Genomic DNA, 24643 nt, shown 5'->3' with positions numbered 1-24643 from the left:
GTTAGAAATCATCCTGAAATTGATTCCACTTCAGTTTCATGGCTCTTAACACTTTCAGTAGCATAAGTACACTCAGCAGTGTCTAAGACTGGAAGAAGTGCCAAGGCAGCCATTTCCTGTGGAGTTTATCATGAGGTCTGGGCACCGCTAACACTGTACTCAGCTCGGTGACTCAGCAAGGGTTAGCACCACGCAGGCCTCCCTGGTGCCCCACACCGTAACTGCTGCTGGCTCTTTACTTGAGCCAGCAGGTGAGTTCTACAACTGCTCTCCTCTAAATCCCTAATGTTCAATATACATTCCCGATGTGACGAGAGCTAAATAAATGCAGGCAAAATGAACAGAAATGTAATATAAGGAAATGTAACTTATTTGTAAGTATATGCTATCCAACAAATCCAAGTGCATCAGAAGATTTATGACTTACCAATATCTCATGGAGTAGCTGGAAAGTGTTCTTCAGTTCGTGGGGTGGAGCTGTTTCGAGTTGATTCTGAAATATTTTTTAAAAAGCATTAAAATTCTGGTAACTTTTTAGTGGGAAGCACTTGGGGGTGGGAACGCTGGAACCTAGCTCTAGTTCTACCACTATCTGGCTGACCTTGGGCAAATACCTCTGCTGTTGGGACCACAGTTTCCTTCTAGGCTAACTCTGAGGGCTGAAATAAACTGTCTCTAAGGAGAGGGGAAAAAGCAAAGGGAAAAGCCCTGGGCTTTCCAGAACATGTGGGTACAGAATGCAGCTCAGAATGCTCTGAGTACACTTGGAGTGAAATATACAAAACAGCTAACAAAATAGAAAAATGTTCTAAGATGCACTAAATGAAGAAGATAAGGTTTATAAAACAATGCTTTGAGTATTCTGAACATACACTTAAAGATTATCTTTTAATGATATGGAAAAAGACTTAAAATGAAAACAAAATCATAAAAACAGTAAGATCCCTGGCACGTTAAAACACATGTATGGAAAATAAAATGTTATGAAAGATTAAGCAAAAGATAAAATAAGAGAATGTTCGTGGTGATTATCATTACTGAATTCTGTTTTAGTTAAGCATGAGCCTATACAGTTTTCATGATCCGGAAAAGCAACCAAGGTCATGAGCTATGGACTGCTGCCCGGGAGCAAAGCATGCAGCGCTGGAGCTGGTGTCCCGGGCTGCTGGGCCTACCTTGATGAAATGCAGCACTGTGAAGGAGAAGTGCTCGTTGCAGAAGCAGCAGTACACCACCATCTCCATGAGGGCCAGCAGTGAGCCTGGCAGCTCTCGCAGCGCGAACATGACCTGGTGGAAGACACACAGGAAGCTCTTCCACATTGCCCACATCTATCTGACATCTCTGAGATCACCAACTGTGCATTAAAGCATGCCTGCTTTATCTTTTCTTTTCTTTTCTTGAAGTTGTTTCACATTACAGACCCTCCTCAACAACTTCCTCTTAGTCCCCAAGCCTAATACTTGATTACTAAGTCAAAAAAGGCACAGGTGATTCACAAGCCAGTTTGAACTTGAAGAAGACATCTATAAAAATTTAGATGGGCCAATGTCCTCCCAGCCCAAGTACCACCAGCACAGTACAAGATACTAAAAACTCAACAGGAGTAAGGCAGGACATTCAGGGTGTGGGGTTTAAGTACCCACTTCCAGCTCAGAAACTTGAGGAACAGGGTAAACAGACCCTACTTAGAAAAGAACTGAGGGAGGAAACCAGCAACTCCCTCCTGCGGGGGGTGGTAATAGGAGCAAGGAAGAAAGCCGGGCCCAAGGCATCACATCAACAAGCCAATTTTGGGGAAGGGACGATGCTCAACTGGCTCTGACAGGAAGACCACATGGCTGATGGGAGAATCTACAGAGGGAAGAGATGAGAGAGAAGCTTAGTGGGGAGAGGGCACTGGGCCCAAGCAGTGACCTCCCAAGGACTGCAGCTTGAGGGATCACCCACCTGCCCGCACCCAGCGCCTCATTCTGCTCAGTGCTGGCCGCTGTAGGGCAACCCTCCGGCCCTGAACGAGTGGATGGCTTTGCCACCCAACGACCTGAAGTGGCTTTCTTAATTGCTAGATGTCTACAGACAGAATTCATAGTGTCTGCATCTATCTGAAACTTAACAATTTGAGGTACACTACTTTCATCAGGTTTTCAGGGGCAAATACCTCCTAGAAGATTAAAACAATCACTGCACTAGGTTTAAAAACCAGACACAGTGCACAGTACTACTGAATAGTAATAACAATAACAATAAACCAACAAACCCCAAAACTCCAAAACCTAGCACGACACCCTGGGAATAGATTCATGTACATGTCAGGATATGGCAGAGAAAACAGATAATTTGCCAAAGGTGTCACTCAATAAAGGGGTGATTTGGAGTGAGGCTAGACCACACATTTGCCACAGCTAGGAGCAGCCCACTTTCATGTCACTAAGGCTTAAAAAACCTGTGTGAATAAGCTGCAGCACTCCAGGGCGAGGGACAGCCATAAGGTGGGCAGGTGGGTGTCATCCCTCTGACAGGATAGTAAGTCGGGTAGTTGTAAGCAGTGGTGAAGTGCTTTGCTGCCTCCTCCCGGGGCTGGATGGGGTCTGGAGCGCCATCTCCTGACTAAACAGAAGACTGACACTTTCTGTCATGAAGGATTTCTTTTTGACATATACACAGTAAGGGAAATTTATTTCTTCACTTATCATCAATTGCTTCTTCACCAGAGTAACATGTACAAATTAACTATAATAAACAGCATTTTTCCCCAAACAGGAGGAATGACACAGATGATTTCTTCAGAACAACTACATACCTCTAACAGGTAGGGCTTCCCCTCAGACAAGAACAACAAGGCTTCGACTTCCTCGTGCAGGGGCAGCAGAGGACTCGAGGGAGCAATGCTAATAGGAGGCCGCTGTTGGAACATGCCAGGAGCTTCAGGAAACCCAAGAAGCAAAACAGAACAAAACCTGTGTCACTCGGTGCTGCTCCATGAGGTGAAGTGACTTGACAGATGCGCACCCCTTCTGAGGGCAAGGTCAGACGTGTGAAAACTCCACCTATTCGCTTTAACAGTATATGTGGAGCTGGAGTTGGGGACTCTTAGTGATTCCTACTCAAGACACGAGGAAAACCTGCCCAAAGCTGCCACTGACAAGACACCTGTTCCTCAAGCCACTGTCCTCAGGCTATGCAGACTTTAACCCAAGAGCTACCTCAACCGCTAGGAGAACAAGGGTGTGTAATCTGCTCTTTTTACAGGCTGTACGAACTTATGAAATGAGGCAGATTTTTGCTTTACACAAATGAACCAGCGTTTGGGAAGCTGTGGCAGGGTGGTCGTTTGGTACAGTGGTTATGATACTGACTGAAACGTGTCTGTCCATGTGGGAGTGGCTACACTGGAATCCCAGCTCTGCTCCTGCTAATGTGCCCGGTGAGAGGCAGGAGGTAATGGCCCAAGTACTGGGGTCTCTGCAACCCACACAGGAAACCTAGACTGAATTCCTGGCTCCTGCTTCAGCCTGGCACAGCTCTGGCTGTTAAAGATATTTGGAGAATAAACCAGTAGAATGGGATCTTTGTCTCTCTCACTTTCAAATGAAAGAGGAAGAGCAAAGTAAAGGAAATGACTTACACAGTACTCCTACCCCACGTTCTCCTCTTGTGTCCCTGTGGAGGGTCTGTGAGCAGCTGCCTACTAGAATGCACTCGGGGGTTTCATCTGGCTTTCTGGCTTCCTGCTTGGGGGCCAGAGGTTTGCAGTGACACCATGGCTGCTAGGCCTCCTTGTGGCTGATGCCCTGTGGCAGTCACTACACCTCTCTTTATATTTGGTTCCTCATTTATTTAGGTCTGCTGTGTAAATTAAGCACAGTGGAGTCAGAGGCTGACGGGAAAGAGTGGCACAGACAGCGTTGGGCACATTCTAGGGGCTGTGCTTCGTAATGACCATTTCTGCTGCTGCTGTTGCTGTGAATGCACGGTATGCATGTAGGTGAGGACATGGAATCGTCACCTCTGACAATCGTGTCCCTGCTGCATTAACGATGACTGTGCTCTCAGCTCTGGGTGACAAAACAGGGAATGCCACTTCTATCTGATAGCTAATACACTGCACTGACATGTCACACATGGATTCTCTTTGTACAAAGTGCTTAAAGCGTTTACCTCATTAATTCTGGCTACCTCCAGGGACCTATGTTTTTAATTTTTTATCTTGAAGATCAAAAAGGGCAGGTGGCTCAGTCAAGTTCATACAAGTGAGGAGATTCCAATTTATAGTCCGGCTATCTCTCTCATTGCATGTTACTCAAATTACGGTATGAATGAATTCTGATAAATACAGAATCTTTACTCCTATGGTAGCTTTAAAAGTATTTATCTTCTCATTCCCCAGGTGAGTGACTGACCCATTTTCTCTCCCACAAATGGTAAAATTAAGCCCCTTCCTCTTTCTGATGTGTTTAAGAAATGAAAGCTCACCAACGTTCCTCTGTGAAGAGACATCTGAATGCAACACAAGCAGTGCCACTGTATTGTGAAGATTCCCAAATTCTCGTGCCTGTGCTGAACTCCATCGACGTATCTGTCACCAGAGGGAATAAAGCAGATGTTAGTGTTCTAGAAGAAGGGGGAGGATCTGCTGGCTCATGACATTTTCAACCACAATTACTTTCCAACACTGGCAGCAGAAAAGGTCAAAGTGCAAAACAGCCACTGGTTTTAATTTGGCTAAAAGGGTTCCCCTTGTACATAACAGCTCATATTTCAAAACCAATCCATTCAAGCATTCAGGTTGGGCCGTGAGTGCCTATGATGTGCCAGGCATCATGGGAAAAGCTCCTGAGGGTGAAGAGCAGGGGCGTGGCTCTGCCTCTGCCACACACTGTCCACACGAACATGGTAAGTTCTTTACCGTAACAGCACCAGGCTGCTGTTTGTAATGGCAGGCATAGTGTTACCTGTTCTGCCTACTTCATGGTTGAGGATAAAATGAAATAGTAAAAGTGAAAATGTTTTCAAAAGTAAAATTGCTCCACTGATACCAAATACCATTTCTATGTGCAGCAGAATTAAAGTGAAAGTAAAGCTAATACTAGTGTCAGTGGAATTCCTACTACGAAAAGCTTTCCCTAAAAAATGGACAGGATAAAATCTTATATTGTTAATAGTGAGAACATGCTACGGCATCAGTACTTGTTTTTCACTGCCAAAAAGGAGGAGCAGCAGGAATGTGACGGGCCACTGCGTGAAGCTCAAGCCGCAAACCTGTTTTCTGTAACCAAAAAAGGATGCTGTACCCATGTACTGGCACACAGGGAGAAGCCTTGGCTTTGAAATCCCTGCTTCACTGATGATTTTCTTACTTGCAACATCGAACAAGTTACTTAGGCTCTCCATGCTTTAACTGTTGACTGAGAATAGAAATGACAGCGCAACAAAGAGAGAGCCCCATTCATCTGCTGATTCCCTATTTCCTCTGGCATGTCACCTGACTCAGAATCACCAGCTGCCAACCAAACAGCTAGAGAAGCGGGTCCCAACACCCGCTTCCTCGAGAGCTTTTGAAGTCCCCACCTGTCCTCCTACATTCTGAGTGGGAACCCACTGGGTCTGCCGGCTCAGCGTGTGGATTCCACAGAGCAGCTGCTGGGAGGAAGGCATGGTCATTACCTGGTTGTTTTGCCGAGTGGCCCCGAGGAGGAAGCTGATCATGTGGCGTAGAGCTGAGTGCCTCAGAAGGAGATCTCCAGCCTGAATACCTTGCTGTCACAAGAGAACGAGAATGACAATCACTCTCACCCAGAGAAAATGGTCTTTTTGTTGTTGTTGTTTTTAAAGATTTATTTTTTTTCTTATTGGAAAGGCAGATAGACAGAGAGGAAGATCTTCTGCCTGATGATTCACTCCCCAAGCAGCTGCCACGGTCAGAGCTGAGCTGATCTGAAGCCAGGAGCCTCCTCCAGGTCTCCCATGTGGGTACAGGCTCCCAAAGTTTTGGGCCGTCCTCCACTGCTTTCCCAGATCACAAGCAGGAAAGTGGATTGGAAGTGGGCCGCCAGGAATAGAACCGATGCTCATGAGATCTTGGTGCATGTAAGGTGAGGACCTTAACCACTAGGCTACCACGCTGGGCCCGAAAATGGTATTTTAACAGAGCTAAACGAGGAGGTAGAAGCAATCAATCTATTCTGTAGACTTCAACTCTCAAAGAGTAACTGTACTTACCTTCCCTCAGAATTTTTGCAAATATATTTGTACAACTTACAAACACATTTTGAGGAATGCTCGTAAAACCATGTAAATCCTATATAATTCACATGAACACATCAATTTTTCTACACATAAAACTGCTATTAAGAAATACCAGAAAAAAAATCAGTTACCTTTTGTACAAAAGTGTTGAAAAGGAAAAAGTACTGAGCACAGTTTTTACAGTTTTCTGGGACATCTTTATCCAACAGAGCAAGCAGCACCTCCAATAACTGATGAAGGCTTTTCAGCTAGGTTGGGGAAAGAAGAAAATTATATAAAGAAAAAGAATGTAAGATAGACATCTGTCGTGGCAGAATTAATTTGAAGTAAATCACCATAACAATAAAAGGAAAGTCTGATACAGTCCAATCTCAGAATCAGATGAATTTATGCTTTGGGGAGCAAGACTGGAATGACCAGTTTTACCTTCCCCGGAAAGACTGGTCTTCAATAGTAACTGAAAGAAAAACTTAGTTCAACTTGTCCCAGATCAGAGTCCAGGGTTTGAACCTAACGTCCAGCAGTTACGTGTTTCCCAGACCCAATTCCTCTCGCTCTTAAAAAGGCCAGCTGATTAAGGAAGACATCTTTCTGAATCCCCTGCTCCATTAAACTGCTCCTTCACATAATCACAGATGCAAAGAATAAAAAACACAGACACAGGCATAGGGGCCAGAAACCAAGCCGATGGAGTGAATGGAGAGCGACAGCCTGACAGATGACAACGTAATACCAATCCGACTGGGAACTTACTTGGAAGCCCGCTGACGCCTCATGGAAAGCTTTGAAAAACATTTTATTTGTTTAGAAACCATTTGGGTTAGGACATTGCTTATTCTCTCCCTCCCACCCAGTTGGTTTTGAGTAAGTCCCTAGAAATTCACTGGCGATGGGATACAAGAACTAAGGACAGGTGTGCCGCTCTCCTCTGCTGCCTGCTGGAGGGAGGGCTAACCTGCTGTGGCCTGGCCCCATCTCATGGGAGACCGCATGGCCATTCCACTTCCACCTGCTCTCAGGCCAATATAGGGAGGAAGCAGAAGGCTATCTCAGAGCGCTGACATTCAAGCTGTCCTACACTGATAGCAATGATCTATTTTAGATATGCTGCCTTCAGGACTGAACTGATCAAAAACCACTTCCCAATTCCTAAATTAACTTCCTCTTCGCCTCTTTGTTTATCTCGGATTGAACAAAGCACATGGGCTTGTCTGGTCAGGCTGAAGGAACTAAGTGCTTGGGAAATGGTGCCAGGCACCATTTCTGGATCAACACCTTCCTTAGGGGGACTCACTCACAGCTGTGCCCACAGCTGACACCTGGCAGCAATTCCTAGAATTCAAGTTTGTGAGACACACTTCTTCTAGCCAATGCTGATAAGAAACCAATTTGTTCTGAAAAACATTTTTCAAAGTTTTCCATGTAGTAGTGTCAGCTGTTTGAAACAGCAAACTTGAGAAAGTAACTGCTTTCTTCACTAGGACTCAACGACAGATCGAATTAATCAGAATTGCAATGTCTATCACTTATTTGCCTAAGATTTGCAGTCTTTGGGGACTGAAGATAAAATAAACACCACAGTCTGTTCTAGCACATGTATGTATGAGTCAGGAAACAGGGCTGGGAAGAAGAAATTCAGAGGAACAGGAACACAGACTAGTGAAGAATAGAGCCCCAGGAAGAAGCTAGGATGGCCAGCGCCCCGAGAGGAAGGACACTATTTGATTGGTTACCAACTGCAAGTTCAGATCAGGAAAACAGCTTTTGAGTAAAGAGACCAAAAGCCAAATGTGGCATGAATTACTTCTTGGTCTAGAATAGTCTTGAGATTTAGGCGAGGCTCTGTTCAGAGATATTTAATATAATTTCTTGAGAGGATTTTGTAAGGGGCGTGTTCTAATAAACACCCTGAAACAGGCAAAAGCAGACCTACATTCCTAGCCTGCCCAGACTTTTGGAATATGGGGAGAAAGGGCAGAAGGTTTTCCATCCTGGGATATATTAGAAAGTTGGTTCATAGAAGGAACATTTCATGCTGTAAGACTTCCCACACTCTAATTTTAGGTTTTCTAACTCAAAGCACACAATTAAAAACATTTGGTGAAATCAGAATGCATCATTAAGTGTTATTTTAAAAATTAAACCAACCTTATCCTGATAAAACAAGGCACTGTCAAGGGTTTTCTCCAGAATTGTGGCTACAGCAACTCGTACTTCTCTCACGCTGCACTCCAACAGGAAAATTCTAAAAGAAGAGAAACATCGTACTGAAAAAGGACTGATTTCTGTAATATCAACCTTCCTAACACAGGTCCCTCAGGAAACAACAACACTCAAAGATGTCAGCTTGAGTCTTCCAAGAGCTCCGGCACTTGCTCTCTGGCTAGTGGAGCCTTCTGAGGTCTCCAGAACTGCTCATCCTCCGTAGCTGAAAACTCAAAATCCGAGATTCTTCTGTGAGGTAGCTATAAAATAAGTCTAAAAGAGTGCAGGATTTGACTCAGGTATCACTATTTTGGGAAGAATACCTATGAGGGAGACTGCACATTTCCCATCACAGTACCTGAGAAGGCACCAAGAGACTGCAAACAGATCCAGAACACTGGAAGTTATGTAGGGCAAAAGAGCAGGTACCTCCCAAATAAACAGCATTAAAAAAAGGGAAAATGGTTGGGCAAAGAAAGAACTGAAGATTAAGAGTCACAGACACATACAGGATGGGTTTCTAAAAATGCCTGGGAGCTGGCACATTTCTGATTTCACAGTATCTGCACACATTACTAGCTGAGCACCCTTAACTTGAAAATCTGAAATTCTATGACTATCATACACATGATCAAATAGTTTCAGATTCTGGAATGTTTCAGTTTTTTTGTTAAGAATCACTTATTTGAAAGGCAGAGTTACAGAGTGGGAGAGACACAGAGACAGATCTTCTAGTTGCTGATTCATTTCCCAAATGGCTAACAGCCAGGACAGCTTAGATCGAAGCCAGGAGCTTCTTTAAACTCCCATGGGAGTGGCAAGGACCTAAGCGCTTGAGCTATCTTCTACTGCTTTCCCAGGGACTCCAATTAGGAAAACAATTTCAAGTTGAAATAAAACAAACTTTTCATTAAAAGGTCATAACACTTACTTTATCAATTCACGCCCTTCAGAACTAATAAAATATTCAACTAGCCACTGGCAAGCATCAAAACTTCTTGAAAGTAATGCTTCAATAGTAGCAATCCATTCTTCTGTATCAGCCCTGAAGAAAAAACAAAGAAATGCAAGACTCCAGCAAATAACTCTACAGAGCTACCTGATTTTTGTAGCTCTGTGTGTGTGTGTGCAAGCAAGCATGCATGCACCTACGATGGGTGGGGTGGAGAAATGAAGTAGACACTCAAGGACTCACTAACACTGCTCAATGACACCCCCCCCCCCAGAAACAAGGCTTTGTATTCTTTGGTTGCCTATGGTGTAACTCTTTCTGCCCTACCCTGTGGAGAAGTTTAAGTCTTACACTTTATTTTTATCTTCTGCTATTTCCTTTTGCTGCACCTTGTCAAGCAACCTAAACTGGTAAAAAGGTCTGATGCATAGCATTTCATTTTGCTCAATCCATTTACATTTACAAAATGCCTACTTCCACAATAGATTGCATCAACATTTATATACTTTACAACCATTAGTATCCTTATTTGAGAGAAAATCATCAAGACAGAAAAAAACTTACTGTGATTATACTCATGACCTGCTGTCCCTGCCTTGCCCTCAATACCCAAAATGCAGAGAACATGCAATGTGGAGGCAGTATGAGAAAATTTCACAAGTCAGTGTAACCTACTAAATTTCCTTAGTTAATCCCATGCCATGCACTAAAAGAATACATTATTTCTCATTTTCCCATCAAATTATTAATGCAGAAATCACTTAGAATAGCTTTACTATGCATAAAATAATTTCATCATATTTATTTTCTTAAAAGTTTGACCAAAAAAAAAAAATCTGTCCAACACGTTCTCCATACTTGAAGAAAATCACTAATGTCAGTGAGAAAGAAAAAAAACAAATCAAAACTTCAATGGTTTTATTGTCTGGTCTCTCTTACTTCCAGCCCCCAAATCCAGTTATATCCTACAAACCACTGTTCTACTCTGTTTATCCCTCATAATTTACTCACAGAGTAACTACTTACTACCTAGAACTTACAATGTGCCGGGCACCTTACTTAACAGATGCTGAAGACAAAAACAATGAGGAAGAATATGCTGAATCCACATTCCTATTCAAACCGTCTACAATGTCCCACTATCAAAGCTCAGGCAGACGGCATGCATGAGTGAGTTCCAAACCCAACCATTCTGCCTCAGCTCCAGTGAGCCCTGACCAGAATACAGCCAGTCACTCCCGCTTCCTGTCTGCCTACAACAATTTTTCTGTTTTTTTCTCTATTATACCTTCCCAAATTCTGAGAACACCAATGACTCTGAAACCTATCTAACTTTAACTGAATCAAACAGTGCTTTCTATCACAACAGAGCATCAAAACACTACTTCTTACCTGAGTTTTTTCTTTGTTCGTAGGTAAGTTTGAAAAAGGAACTGAATGGCAAGTTGTAAGCTCACCTTTGCCATGCAAGGATAATATGGATGCTTTAATTTAGTCTAAAAGAGAGGAGAGAAAAAAGCTTATTAAACAGTGTTATAAGCTGTATAATAGTATGCAAACATAAAATGTCCATTAAAAAAATCCAGCCAGTTTATCATATGAAATGTTCTAACTAAAATTTATTAAAAAGGTCAAGATACCCTCTTCATTTCTCTTATGAAGACCTCTTAAAATAGGTCATTTACACCACAGGATATTAAATAAGCAAGAGACTAAGGACATTTATGTCCCCTGTTGACAGGAACTAAAAAAGTACTTCAGATAAACCTTGAATCCGGTACAAACTGGAAAAATAAAATCCCCAGGGAGTCCAGTATTCACTGACACGAACTCACAGCTACCAGCTTTTCGTGTAATTTGAGTAAATGCATTCAGAAAGTTCAGTATCAGGGCCAGAGTCACATGGCCTGGGTCTTTTGTCCTGCTTGGGTGGAGGTAGTTGGGCTTGGGAAACCTGGGGGTAGGGTTCTGGCCAGGAAAAGCCATGGGCCCGGCAGCATGTTTGTGAGGGCTTGGGAGTGTGAACTTGCTGGGGTCTAGGGGATGGCAGAGCTAGGGGTGTGTGGTGACCTGAGGGCTCAAGTCCAGGACTGGTGAACTAACTACAGAGCACATATGTCAGAACTGGGCCTCCTCAGTGGAAAGACGGAGTAGAGGACAGCATGTCCAGATGCACATAGAGTATATGGCAGTCCATTGGGGCCTGCAGAGGACATCTGGTACCATGGCAAATAGAAGAGGGCAGAACAAATTGGCCAGATACCCCAGCCAAGCAATCACAGCAAATATTTTGGTGAACGGAGAATCTGAGGTGGACTACGTCAGCCAATGGACCTTGGAAGGATTTCCTCATCCTTGGATTGGTGAGATTAACAGCATTTCAGAACTATCAAAACCACTTAAATAGAGCCCTGGAACACAATCCACATCAGGGACCACAGGCTCATATCAGGTGGCCATTCCCCATCCCCAAGCACTGGGGTGGCTGGGAAGCTGGGTGTGGCTTCTCCACTTGTCTCCTGACTTCTTCCAGGTATAACAGGAAGAAAAAAAAAAAAACTGGAAACAATGATCTCACCTACTTTACCCTAACCCTTGATCTTTCCCACCCTGATCAACTATGTAAAAAAATCTACATAAATAAATTAAAGAAAAAAAAAACAGTATACACCAGCAGCCCCCCCACACTCATAGTCACCACCAGCCAAGCTATGGAACACAGCCTGTATCTCACAAGCATCTGGTAAGTAATACACTTAAAGGATTTTAAAAATATGACCTGATTATTAACAACTAAGGGTGAAGAGAGTTTCAGCTCAAAGATATTTAACTGTAATCTCTTCTCAGGTCTTTAGTGGAATCCAACAAGCTACTTACAGCATTTAACGAAGCTAAAGACAAAACGAAACTGAAATAATCACTACTGTACACATCTCTATTCTTCATAAACTTGAGGTTTTCATCTCTCACCATCTATAAAAGAAAATCAATAATTAAGACACAGTAAAATATTCAATACATGAAGTGGTAAATAGTGAATTACAATTTATAATTCCCTTCTCTCAAGCTCTAAATTTTTATGAAAAGAAATTTCATAAAAAAAATTCTAAATTTCATGAAAAGAAACATGAAATCATTTCAAATATGATGATATAAAAAGGTGATTTATTATTTCTTTGGGAAATTGAGGAAAGCCACCATATGAAGAAAAGTGAATTCTAGCTCAACATTATGGGTGTGAAGGGAAAAGTAGAGTTTTCCCAAGTATAACAAACTTCTTGCCTCCCTAAGTGCTGATTTTGCTTTTGATCATCTAGTATTTAAAATTCTGGACTGGGTAGTACAATAGCTCTAAATTTAAATCCTAACTCAGTGACATTGGTAGATCATTTCTCTTTTTCTGGGCCACATTTGCAGTCCCTGAAAAATGAGAAGTAAAACCTGTTATTTAATTCATTTGAGATGGGTCTGGGGGTGGGCCAGGCCGGGCTAGATTGCTGCACCTGCTGGCATGAGAGCCACAATGGGTCCATGCCAGCCAGCCTAGGCCATAAAATTAGCAAGCAAGTGCTGAGACTATGTATGTATCATGTCAAGCTGGACTGCAGCACCCCCTGACAGGCACAAGATCCATGTCTGGGACCTGGCCTGGTAATCTGTGGATAAAACCCTCTGCTGGGCTGGTAAGCATTAAGAGCCATGGCTGGGGTGGGCCAGCCTGGTTAAGGCAGCAGCACCCATTAGCATATGTGTGGGCCAGATTTGTGAGTGGGTTGAGATAAGCTAAACTGCAGCCATGAGTATGTGTAAGAGCCAGATGAGGGACAGATGAGGCTAGGCTACAACATATGCCAGCATATGCAAAATCCAGGGCTGGGGGTGGCCTGGTGGGGGTTATTTGGGACTGTGGCACCTGCTAGTGTGTGTGAAGACCAGACTATGGCAAGCTGGGCTGGACTAGGCCTCAGTACCCATCAGTTTGCATGAGAGATGGGGATGGGGACAGAACTGACCAGGCAGCTGCATTCACCAGTATGTGCATTGGTTGCTGCAGGTGACAGACCATACCTGACCCTGCACTGGCTGGCCCACACAAGAATGTCTGAGCTTACCCCAGGTGAAGTTTCTTGGCAGACTCCCCAGTGAGATCTCTAGACATAAACCCTGGCCATAGGGAAGTCACAAATCCAACTTTAGAGTACATGAACATGTACTGGGCCTCCTCTGCTGCTGATGCCTGTGCAATGGACAGCATGCCCACATGCAAATGATAGACATGACAGCCAGCTCATCTAGGCCAGCAGAGGATGTTGAGTGCCTAATCAGAGGATGGAAAGCAGAGCAGGTTGGACCACTCACCAGGCAAAACTTTGCAGTAAGTGTCTGCGTTTGTGGATGCACCAAGATGAATCTGTTCAGTCAAAACACCTTGGAAACATTTTCTCAACCCTGGTGCAATGAAGCTGGTGGTGTCTCAGAACTATTAACATCATTCAAGTAACACCCTTGGAACATTCTTTCCCGAAAGGCATCATCAAACATCAAATGACCACCCCCCATCCTTGGCTGCCAATGTAATTCCACAGCAAGGAGCAGCCAATTCTCCTACAACTCCCACCCCTGCCTACAGACACAGGAGATAAAAAAAACTTAAACATTTGTCCTACACACTCTCCTCCATACCTCGACCCTCCACACCCTAACCAGAGGCCCACATGGGTATGCATCCCTCTCAACTATGTAAACAATATTAAAAAGAAAATTAAATTAAAAAAAAAACCTGCTATTTCACGTCTTAAGAATTAGATTTACTGAAAGAACACAGCACAGAGTACACAATCAATAGATAACGGCCACCACTGTATTAATCTCACCCACATTACAATTCTTAATTTGTTTTCTTTCAGTTAACGTGGAGTGTGTGTCACTTTACTGTGATACCCTGCTATCTCATGGTAGCACTCACAGTGCTGGACGATCCTGAGTGTCTGTTCATGGCACTAGCTGCACAGGCACCTTTGACTCACAGGACAAGATGGGGAACATAAGGGGGTGGGGAGGCACAAGCAGGACAATGCTGCTCCGGCACCTGTGGGAGTGAGCTAGGTATTTTTTTGATCATGTATCTTACCTGGTATATGCGAACAGGCATTTTCTCCACAAACAATCCTTTTTTCTCGCCTTTTTTAACCAGCTTGGTTAAAATAGAGAGTCGGTCATTGTTGGGTCGATGGGGTCGAGGAGATGACTGAGGCGAGATTTCTGGTGAAGATGGTGCGGACCTGAGAGACCCAATCACAGAACCATCTAGTAGAACTGACTATTCAAACTTGCCCAGCTCAGTGACAGGGTGCTAGATGTACAGAGATGCTGTATACTTCCCCGATCCCACAGATCAAAGGGCAAGTTCACCAACAGTAACTTCCTGACACTGCTGGCACAGTTCAATGCTTGGGAACTGATGTATGCTGATAAATGCTACTGAAATAGATTTAAAAACCCTCCAGTTTAGATGGCATGAGCTACTTTATATGACTGCTTCTAAACACAACAGAACTTCTGCCATGGAAACAAGGACCATGCTCATTTATGCCCTCATTTTCTTTTTGGAGTGCATTTTAGAATTTCCCTTTAGTTTAGCTGATTAACTTTAAATCCCAAACAGTGCATTTTCAAAGATTACCAAGAGAGGAACTCACAGCGAGAGATCCTCGGCCTCCTGCCGTACAACACTGACTCGGCTCTTCTTTGGCAATACTGGGGAGTTTTGATCAGACACCCTTTGGTAGAAGAGCATATAGGCATTCCAGTATCTTCGGCGGACATCAGTATAAGGATTTGCTTTACAACAAGACAGAAAGAACTTTTTATAAATAAGTTTTTCTTATCTTGACAATCTAAAACAAAGGCCCATAAATCCACCAAGTCAGCATTAATTAAGTCTGTTAAATGTGGAGGATAAGCAGTATACTTGGAGTTCTTAAGACTAAGGTAGAGAGTAAGGGCAGTGTATGGTAATGAAATACAGGTAATATGCATTTAAGTAAAACGCAAACTACATGAAAAATGTGTCCTGTGGCAGAGATTGGGCTCATAGTGCCGTTACTTAAATTTCTGCAAAGATGGCCAAATACAGGTTAATTCTGGCAATGATACCACAGCTAGCCCTTAAAGGTCACCACCATCAGATATACAACCACAATGGGATGGTATAAAAATCAAAGACAGGGAGTCTGACACCGGTACAAATTTAGAAATGCCCTTAGAATGCTTCAAAATTAGGTATCAGAAATGGCTCAATCTTTGCAAATACCCCCGCCTCCCACCCTTTTTTTCTTAATGGTAAATTTGGGGCTTGGTGCGATCGCCTAGTGGCTAAATCATTGCGTTGCATGTGCTGGGATCCCATATGGGCACTGGTTCTAGTCCTGGTTGCTCTACTTCCCAGCCAGCTCCCTGCTTGTGGCCTGGGAAAGAGTAGGATGGCCCAAAGCCTTAGGACCCTGTTCCTATCTGGGAGACCTGGAAGAAGCTCCTGGCTCCTAATTTTAGATCGGCTCAACTCCTGCTATTGTGGTCACTTGGGGAGTGAAGCAGCAGATGAAAGATCTTTCTATTTTGTCTCTTCTCTCTGTAAATTTGCCATTTTACTAAAAATAAATAAATCTTAAAAAAGATAACATATTGAGTTTTATCTGATAAACTTTCCTCATACCCCCTCTGAAGATGGGGGCTGTGCAGAGAAAGACTGTTTTGCCATACTGCATAACAAATATGTTTCTAAAAGTGTATTAGGTAGAATAGTCAGGATTTGAGCCAGGCAATCTGATATGCAATGAAGGCAGCTTAACGCACTGTGCCACAACACTTGCCCTGAGATCTGCTGTTTTTCTAGACAAAGAATACTGCTTCTAATGTGAACAAAGAGTATACACACACACAAAAAAATTAAAAATTAGAACAGTGAAAAATATAAATGGTAAATACTTACTTTGATCGTAAACTTTTGGTCTATATTCTCCTCCAAAGCATTCATATTCCAAGGTCTCATCATTCAGGTCAAACTCTTCTATAACTGTATCATTAAACTTATACCACTTTCCTTTTCCACACCCCCTGGAGTCCAGAGATCAGACACACCATAAGGTTAAATGCAAGTCTCCTTTGCCATTCTTTCTACATACGGTCTACATAGGTTATGACCATCTGAAAATATCTAAGCATTAAATGCAGCAAAGTATTTCAATTTCTAACCCAACTTTTCAAAATGAAGGGGTAAAAATAGTTATACCAGCCTTGTCAGAATGAAGTAACTGGTACCAAGGGACTACACTATTGTGATAATAAGTGGTAAAAATAGTGGCAAGGGGGAAATGGAGAAGACGGAAGGGAGGGGAAGTGATGAATCCGTATACCTACAAAAATACATTGGAAAACAATTTAAAAACGAAAAGAAAAAAAAGATTAAACAACAGCGCACAAGTTTCCTTGCACTGTAGTAAGGATGGTAACGAAGCAGGGTAGAGATAACACATCATGATAAAGTGAGTGGGTACTCCACAGACAAACACTTACCGCCTGTCCTTAATGAAGGAATAGTAGTGGCCGGCGTGTGCCTGCCCACTGTGTACGATGACCCCAACCAGCTCATAGTTTTCTGTAAGGGCAACTTTTTTTCGTGGGGATCCTCCACCTCCTTGGTCCATACTTCGCCCATTTTCACCAACTTCTGAAGATGAATCCAGACGAGCCATTCCCGAAACTGTATAAGGTTCCATGTTTAGCATCCAAGGAAACTAAGTAAAAGCATAAAGATCACACTGATGTTGACCAGATGCAGCTGTGATGCACCGCCCCCTTAATTTAACTCTGTTTCAGACTAAAGGTCTCTGAAATGCTGAGTCTGTGTTAGCATTAGGGAAAGCCTCCTCTTCTGGGTGCTCACCAGGGTACCATCTACAAACCAGGGTTCCTGTTCACAGATCCACCCAGCCCACCCGAGCAGCTGCTCACAATCAGGAGCTGCGAGTTTCTCATGATATTTAGATCCACCTCTTACATGAACATGAATTTTGAAAAGAGGAAAAAATGAAAAATGGGAATGAGGCATGATTGACTAGGAAATTTCATAAAAAGTAAAACAGTTACCCTTATCTGTTCATCATATTTAATGGAGCGTCCACTCTCCCAGTCAAATCCAAATCTCATCAGGTGAATCACTAAAACACTGGGTAGAGACTTAATACACGTCCTTTTCACTGTTATTCTCTAAAGTAAAATAAAAACCAATGATTTCAAGAGAGAAAACAGCCATGAAATTAATGCAAAGGGCTTTCCCGCCCACATGAAACAAGTAAGGACACAATCTAATGAAAGCAACAACAGGAGCAAATACTGACTTTTCATACAACAAATTGGACATGAATAAATTAAACCTGCTGTCTTAAAAAGGGCAAATGTAATACCTTTTCTTTACACTTCTCACAGTAGTATGCATTACTTCCTTCCAGAACTTCTCCTCTAACAAACTGGTCCAAAGAAATTTCCAAACTCTGACAAGAAGTAACTCCGAGATTGAGAGCCATGAATGCTTCCTCACGCTCATATCTGATTAGGAAATAGCAGAAAACCCAGTCAATGGCCAAGACACCTGAGCACGAACACAAAACTACCCTCATCAGTGAAACTCACACCTCTCCCTGCCCCCTAGCCTTTCAGAAACACATATCACAGCTGCAATTCTGACAGTTTTAGAATGCTTAAACTCACAAATTCCAACAAATATTTTAAGGTTACACACAAAAAATTCATAGCAGAAATCAAAGAAGTTTTATTCAATAGAACTTTATGCATCCACCAAGACAAGTAAATCATTCCACATACGTAAAATTTGCAGCATATCAGAAAACTCATTTAAAAATGAAGATTATATTTATGTGTCAGTGGTATCATCACTCACCTGTGAGGACAGTCTTTACAAATCTTCTGATCAGAATAGATGCCCTGAAATGTGTTCTTAAAAATCTGATCTCTCCCCATTTTCTGTTGGAATTAAAGGTTAAAATTTTAAGTAATGTCCCTAAAACTTCAGTCATAACAGAAATTTCAATTTAACCACCAAAATGAAAGGAGTCATGCTGGTGGTATTGGCTGGGAACTGATGGAAGTTAATGAATAACCTAAGATGAGAGCCACAGTCAAGGAAATGCATGATGTCAGATGACTGATGACAAGGACAGTGATTCCCTGCTCCAGGTACCAGTTACCAAGTTAGGAGCACCTCCCTACAACCTCTTTCTTGTGGACATAAAGATATAAACTTACAAGTTCTTTTAAAAAAGCAAACAGGCAAATTGTGCCTATTGCCCAAATGCCAAGGGTGGAAGTCAGTACCATTTAGGGAGTCTGTCATGTGTTTTACTGGGAGGAGATAGAGAGCTCTGGGCTTAAAAGTCACCACAAAGCACACTTTCATCAGCCCTTGTGTCTGTTCTGCCAGAGAACTCTGGGTTCCAAGAACACTCTCCCTGGGCCACTGGCTGACCAGTGAGTACAGCTTTTTCCGAAGAGGCACAATACGAAGTATGAACTAAAAATTACATACTTCTTTGTGTCAGACAAATTAAAAATAAATGCGTAATTCTACTGATCTGTGTATGCTTTGATGTTTAAACCAGAAGAAATTATAGGTGTAACGTTAAAGATGATCAATTTCTGATCTGTCCGTTTCAGAGTGATCCCAAATCCCCAGACTGTTCTCATGCTGTAATTAGAATTCGATGGAGCCAAAGGGAAAGTACATTTGCTTTACCTTGAGATACTCATCCATCTGATCAATGAGACTAGTAAAGAATTCATACGCATCCTGCTGTTCTCGCACATAAAGTTCTTTGTTCCACATCTTGAAAATCTACATAACAAGAATTAAGTAGATTTTAAAGGAAAAGTAGACATTTCTAAATATAGTAGAAAAAGATGAGGAAAGAGCCCTTAAATGTTTCTAAACCAAGCTAGGTTCTAAACCAAGCAGGTTGTGGACACTTTTACTTCAGTAAAACGAGACTGTGTCAGATACCAAGGTTTTTCTCTGGTTTCCTGTAATCATGGCCGGTCTCTGAACCCACAGTGAGTACACAGTGAAGTCTAACACCACTCCACATTTTCTCTTATAGAAAATAACCAACCAATGGGAGAAAATGCAGAGAATCTTTCACCACATGCGACATAGTAATAAAGCAACTGGCACAGATTTAGAGGAATTATTTGTTGATTTTTCCTCAGTGTTACTTTTATTTTAATTTTTTTTTAAAGATTTATTTTTATTAAATTTTTTTATTGGAAAGGCGGATATACAGAGAGGAGAGACAGAGAGGAAGATCTTCCGTCCGATGATTCACTCCCCAAGTGAGCACAACGGGCCGATACTATGCTGATCCGAAGCCAGGAGCCTCTTCCGGGTCTCCCATGCGGGTGCAGGGTCCCAAGGCTTTGGGCTGTCCTCGACTGCTTTCCCAGGCCACAGGCAGGGAGCTGGAAGGGAAGCGGGGCTGCCGGGATTAGAACCGGCGCCCATATGGGATCCCGGGCGTGCAAGGCGAGGACCTTTAACCACTTGCGCCACCGCGCCGGGCCCACTTTTATTTTAATTTTTAAAAGATTTTATTTATTTCTTTATTGGAAAGTTAGATTTACAGAGAAGGAGAGACAGACAGAAGGATCTTTCATCTGCTGGTTCACTCCCCAAGTGCTGCGACGGCCAGGGTTGGCCAGGCCACAGTCAGGAGTCTGGAACAGGCAGATGGCAGGGAGCCACCATCTGCTGCCTCCTAGGATGCATCAGCAGGAAGCTGAATGAGAAGCAGAGTAGCCAGGACTGAAACCAGGCACTCCAATTTGGGATGTGGGACTCCCAATGAACGGCTTTACCTAATATGCCATAATGCTCACATCTGGATAAATTATTTAAACAAATACTTCAAAGAACGAAAATCAGAATGAGAAATATTCAATATAATTTAAGATTCGTGAGTCCTTAGGGATTGAGTGACTATTTTCAACACTGTGATTCTTTGAAACCAAGCACCAATTTTAAGAATGATATATGCAATGCTTTCACAATTTCCTGGAGTTATGATTAGTCTAGAGTTAACAAAGATAAGAAACTCCTATCACTAGAGAAAAGGTGGCAGCTGAACTCCAAATGTCTATTAGTTTGCCATATAGAAAGAGTTACCTTCCAAAAGTTCTCAGGTACATAATACTGTAGCTTGCTTTCCATCAAGTGCCCGAACAGAGATTGTACTTGGTAAAACACACTATCATCTGGATTGTCTGTGTCATCATCCACTGAAAGTAATGACTAAAATGAAGAGATACACAGCAAATCACAATTATGAAACCTTGACATGTGTACATGGGAGCACCACGCTGCTACCTGTGTTTGGATGTGGCTACAACTTTGCCTCTTTGTAGCTTCAATACTTCCTAGCTGGTATAACCAGAAACAAATCATCCCTTTGAACTTCCATTTGAGTTTGAAAGACTGGTACCTGCAATACCAGGATCTCTATGAGAAATAATGGCAACTTGATACTGTAGTAAGATAGAGACCATGCAGCTCTAAAAATGCTAGTTCTATTGAATAGAATTTGAGAGTAACTGGAGTTCAAAGATCACATGAGGCCAAGCCTACATCCATCAACAGGCAGCACATCACAATGGCAGATTTACAGAAATGTGAGTCTGTGGACAGTACGTCTACACAGGTCTCAGAAGCTCCCAGAATTGTTAGTTATGTCTAGTTACAGTAAACCAAGCAACACAGAAGAAGGAAATCACCTCAGGCAGCCCAGGTTGCATGTACAGCTGCTGGAAGACTGCATTCATGTAACAAGTCGCGCCACCATTCCTCAGTCCCACAAAGCCTGAACTGGACCTGCTGTCCACCGGGGGAAGGTACTGGGAAAAAGAGCAACACAAAGGGCGGAGGGAGCAATTAGCATCTGCCATAGGCACATTTCCACTATAGTTATTTGGGATGTCTGAGAAACAGATGAACTCACAGATATATCCATTCAGCCTTGTAAAACTCATGTTATAAAACCTATCCGCATGAAGCACTTCTGTAGACATTAATATAAAACAGTGCTATCTCAATGTTTCTATTTTGTTTATAAAGTATTTGGCATCTATTAAGTGTTGTATTTATAAATTATGTTGTCATGCAACCAGTCATGACTGAGCAAATTTTAAGGAAAGTGCCAGGGGTATGTGTGAGAACAAAAATATATATAGTCCCTGATCTCAAAAATCTTTTAGCCTAGGAGGGTTTACAGGCATGAACCAAATACATACGCAACCTGAGGCAGTATGCTGAAGAACAGGCATAACTGTCTAGGAAGTACTTCCTTTAGCAGACTCCTCACCAGTCTGATGCTCAAGGAAAGTCTGTATTCAGCCCTTTCCTTTTAAAAAAAGGTAACACTTTTCTACCAAATTTCTTGTGGCAAGCATACCGTTAAATAAATAGGTAAATATCCTACTACCATTTCACTTTGAGATTTTTAAAGATTAGAGAACCTAGTAGGGTGGTTCTCTTGGTAGAAACAGTCCAGGAAAGGCAGCCTGGTGGAAGTCCAACATGGCACTTCTCCAAGCAGAAAGGGTGCTGGAACTGTACCCTCTGAAACGCCTCAACAGGATCCTGGCTCTCATGCCATGATGGGCACCGTGTTCCCTGCACACACCAAGTGCCTGCCATCAGTAAACAGCTGACCAGTCAACAAGAGCCTGCAGGTTTATTTTGCACCTTAAAGGAATTGCTAAATATCATACACTTCTTATTAACAGCAGACATATACTTACAGCAGGAGTCTTCCCAGGATTCATCAACACAGATTTACACACAGTTCAAAGAACAGATTAAAACAAACAAAACAAAACAAAAAATAAGAAAAACTGGTGCCCAACAGTGATAAAAAGGTAAGAATTTATCTAAGAAATATTGCACTTATTATGCTGATATAGTCACCTATTAGAAAAATATAAAATATTCTTTTAATCCAATTATGAAATAAGGGCACAAAAGGTAAAGCTCTGCATAAAATAAGCATTACAAAATAAAGCATTATAAACTGTTTCACTATCAAAACAGTTGCAATTTGTGTGCTTTCCCATTTCTAAGTGCTTGTAAGTTTTACTCCCCTACCTGAGACCCCTGGCCCAACCTCTTTCCCTGCCTAACACATATTTTGTAATACATAGTTAGGCACATAAAGGGCAAGCCTAACTTCTCATGATGTTAGAAGAGAATGCAAAGATAGCTTTTACAGCGTTCTTTCCCTCCTGGTCTGAAGATTTCCATGTGGCTGCAGCTTAGTTTCCTCTAAACTGTTTACGGCCCCACAGCTTTGTTCATGTTTTCACTGTTGGAATGAATGATCTCCCTACCTTGTGCCAACTGGTTCAATAGCCCTTAAAGCCGTATTTCCAGATTCCACTTCTTTAAGAAGACATCACTGGCTAGTGATGTAGTGCTTCTGTATTGACAAAACATTCAGGAAGCACCTCTATCTTGTACTGTATCACCCTTCACTGGAAGGATCTGCTTATGGGTCTCTTCCAATGGACATCAACCTTCCCAAGGACTGGGATCGTATTGTCGTTTTTGAGTTCCAGGGGCTTAATCAGCCTTGTGCACAGTAAACTCAACTATTTGTCGAATCTAAGTGAATCAAGACTGTGCTATGGCAGAGCAAATGTCTACTGGACTTTTTATCTCTAGTTCTGTATTATGTCTTAGCATAAAGTTATTCAAAAATAGGTTGTGATGCTAACTTTCACTGAGAGTAACTCTCTAACATCTTGAAAATGCTCCTCCTCTTTGAAATGTTACATCTTGCAGCCTATTCTGATAAACTGTGATACTGTAGTTGGCAGCTGATTTGGGTATCTGAACACAGGAAGCAAAATAATACTATTTTGTGGTTACGAAAACGCATTGTCTTAGAATTACATTTCAAGAAGTCATCCTAAAAACATTACATGCATCAAGTTATAGAAAACTTACATCAAACTCCTTGGTAAGGGCGGGGTCAGGTTGATGATGCATAGACAGTAGTTCTTTTGTAATAATTTGAAGATTTGAAGGAGAACTATCAGCCAACATTACAAGGACTTCATAGGCTGCCAATCGGCTGTTTACTGTACTGCACCTGGGGACAAATGATACAGGTCAGTTGCAACAAGTTAATCACAGCAAAAAAATCGACATTTGAAACCAAAGCATAAAACTTGCAATTCCTCAAGCATTGCTAAGTTAAGTATAACTCCAGCAACCTAGTAATCTAGAGGTCACCAGTTTGTGGCAAAAATCTTCTTGGCTCAATGACAAAGTAGCAGAATTTCTTCACTTTTGGCTCCATGGTATTATTTTTAAGTTTTTTTTTTTTTTTTTTAAATTGGAAAGTCAGATATACAGACAGAAGCGACAGAGAGGAAGATCTGTTTGCTGACTCACTCCCCAAGTGGCCACAATGGCCGGACCTGAGCTTATCAGAAGCCAGGAGCTTCTTCTAGATCTCCCATGTGGATGCAGGGTCCCAAGGCTTTGGGCTGTCCTCAACTGCTTTCCCAGACCACAAGTCAAGAGCTGATGAGAAGCAGGGTTGCCAGGATTAGAACTGGTGTTCATGGTGAAGACTTTAGCCACTAGGCTACTGCGATGGGCTCTCCATAGTATTTTTAATCTGAGGAAAGCATCAGCAAGAAAAGATGGAAAAAGTCTGAAACTTTATAACAAATACTGCACAAAAGCAACTATCTTTCAATTGCATTTGGAAAAACAATGGTTTCTCTAGTTGTCACCTTAAAATCTGAATATATAAGTGGCAGGGAAATGAAGCTATGTGAGCCAGAAGACACCCATATACTTTTTTTAGGGGCCTGAAAACAAAAAATTAAAGATTCACCTTTTATTTTTACATTAAAAACCAAAAAAAAGATAAGAAACTTGAAATTTGCCAAATTAATTTGTTTAAAGTAGGGCCTGGCGCAGTAGCCTCGTGATCGAAGTCCTCACCATGCAAAGCCACAAGCAGAGCTGGATGGGAAGTGGGGCTGCCGAGATTAGACCCAGCACCCGTATGGGATCTCCAAGTAGAATCCTGGCTCCTGGCTTCAGATAGGCTCAGCTCTGGCCATTGTGGCCATTTGGGCAGGGCATCAACGATCAGATGA

At 42.3% G+C, this 24643-nt stretch overlaps 1 protein-coding gene across 3 annotated transcripts in view; it reads right to left on the bottom strand.

Annotated features, from left to right (window-relative positions):
- The window catches only part of USP24 (ubiquitin specific peptidase 24), a 130973-nt gene that overhangs the window by 10462 nt on the left and 95868 nt on the right, over positions 1-24643 (bottom strand). For all 3 annotated transcript variants that reach the window (XM_040978486.1, XM_040978488.1, XM_040978487.1), the window contains exons 42-62: positions 23475-23619; positions 21245-21364; positions 20640-20765; positions 19218-19316; positions 18366-18448; positions 17872-18013; positions 17555-17674; positions 16982-17202; positions 16398-16522; positions 15106-15247; positions 14538-14688; positions 12284-12379; positions 10799-10902; positions 9386-9499; positions 8398-8494; positions 6381-6497; positions 5668-5760; positions 4477-4579; positions 2804-2925; positions 1176-1289; positions 428-493 (exon numbers count right to left, since the gene is read on the bottom strand). In XM_040978486.1, coding sequence (XP_040834420.1) covers positions 428-493; positions 1176-1289; positions 2804-2925; positions 4477-4579; positions 5668-5760; positions 6381-6497; positions 8398-8494; positions 9386-9499; positions 10799-10902; positions 12284-12379; positions 14538-14688; positions 15106-15247; positions 16398-16522; positions 16982-17202; positions 17555-17674; positions 17872-18013; positions 18366-18448; positions 19218-19316; positions 20640-20765; positions 21245-21364; positions 23475-23619 — 2500 coding nt within the window. The remainder of the gene's footprint in view (positions 1-427; positions 494-1175; positions 1290-2803; positions 2926-4476; positions 4580-5667; positions 5761-6380; positions 6498-8397; positions 8495-9385; positions 9500-10798; positions 10903-12283; positions 12380-14537; positions 14689-15105; positions 15248-16397; positions 16523-16981; positions 17203-17554; positions 17675-17871; positions 18014-18365; positions 18449-19217; positions 19317-20639; positions 20766-21244; positions 21365-23474; positions 23620-24643) is intronic.

Source organism: Ochotona curzoniae, unplaced genomic scaffold (assembly GCF_017591425.1).
Source record: "Ochotona curzoniae isolate NIBS_2020 unplaced genomic scaffold, NIBS_Ocur_1.0 contig_291, whole genome shotgun sequence".
Taxonomy (NCBI): Eukaryota; Metazoa; Chordata; class Mammalia; order Lagomorpha; family Ochotonidae; genus Ochotona; species Ochotona curzoniae.
This window is presented reverse-complemented; position numbering and strand designations above follow the sequence as displayed.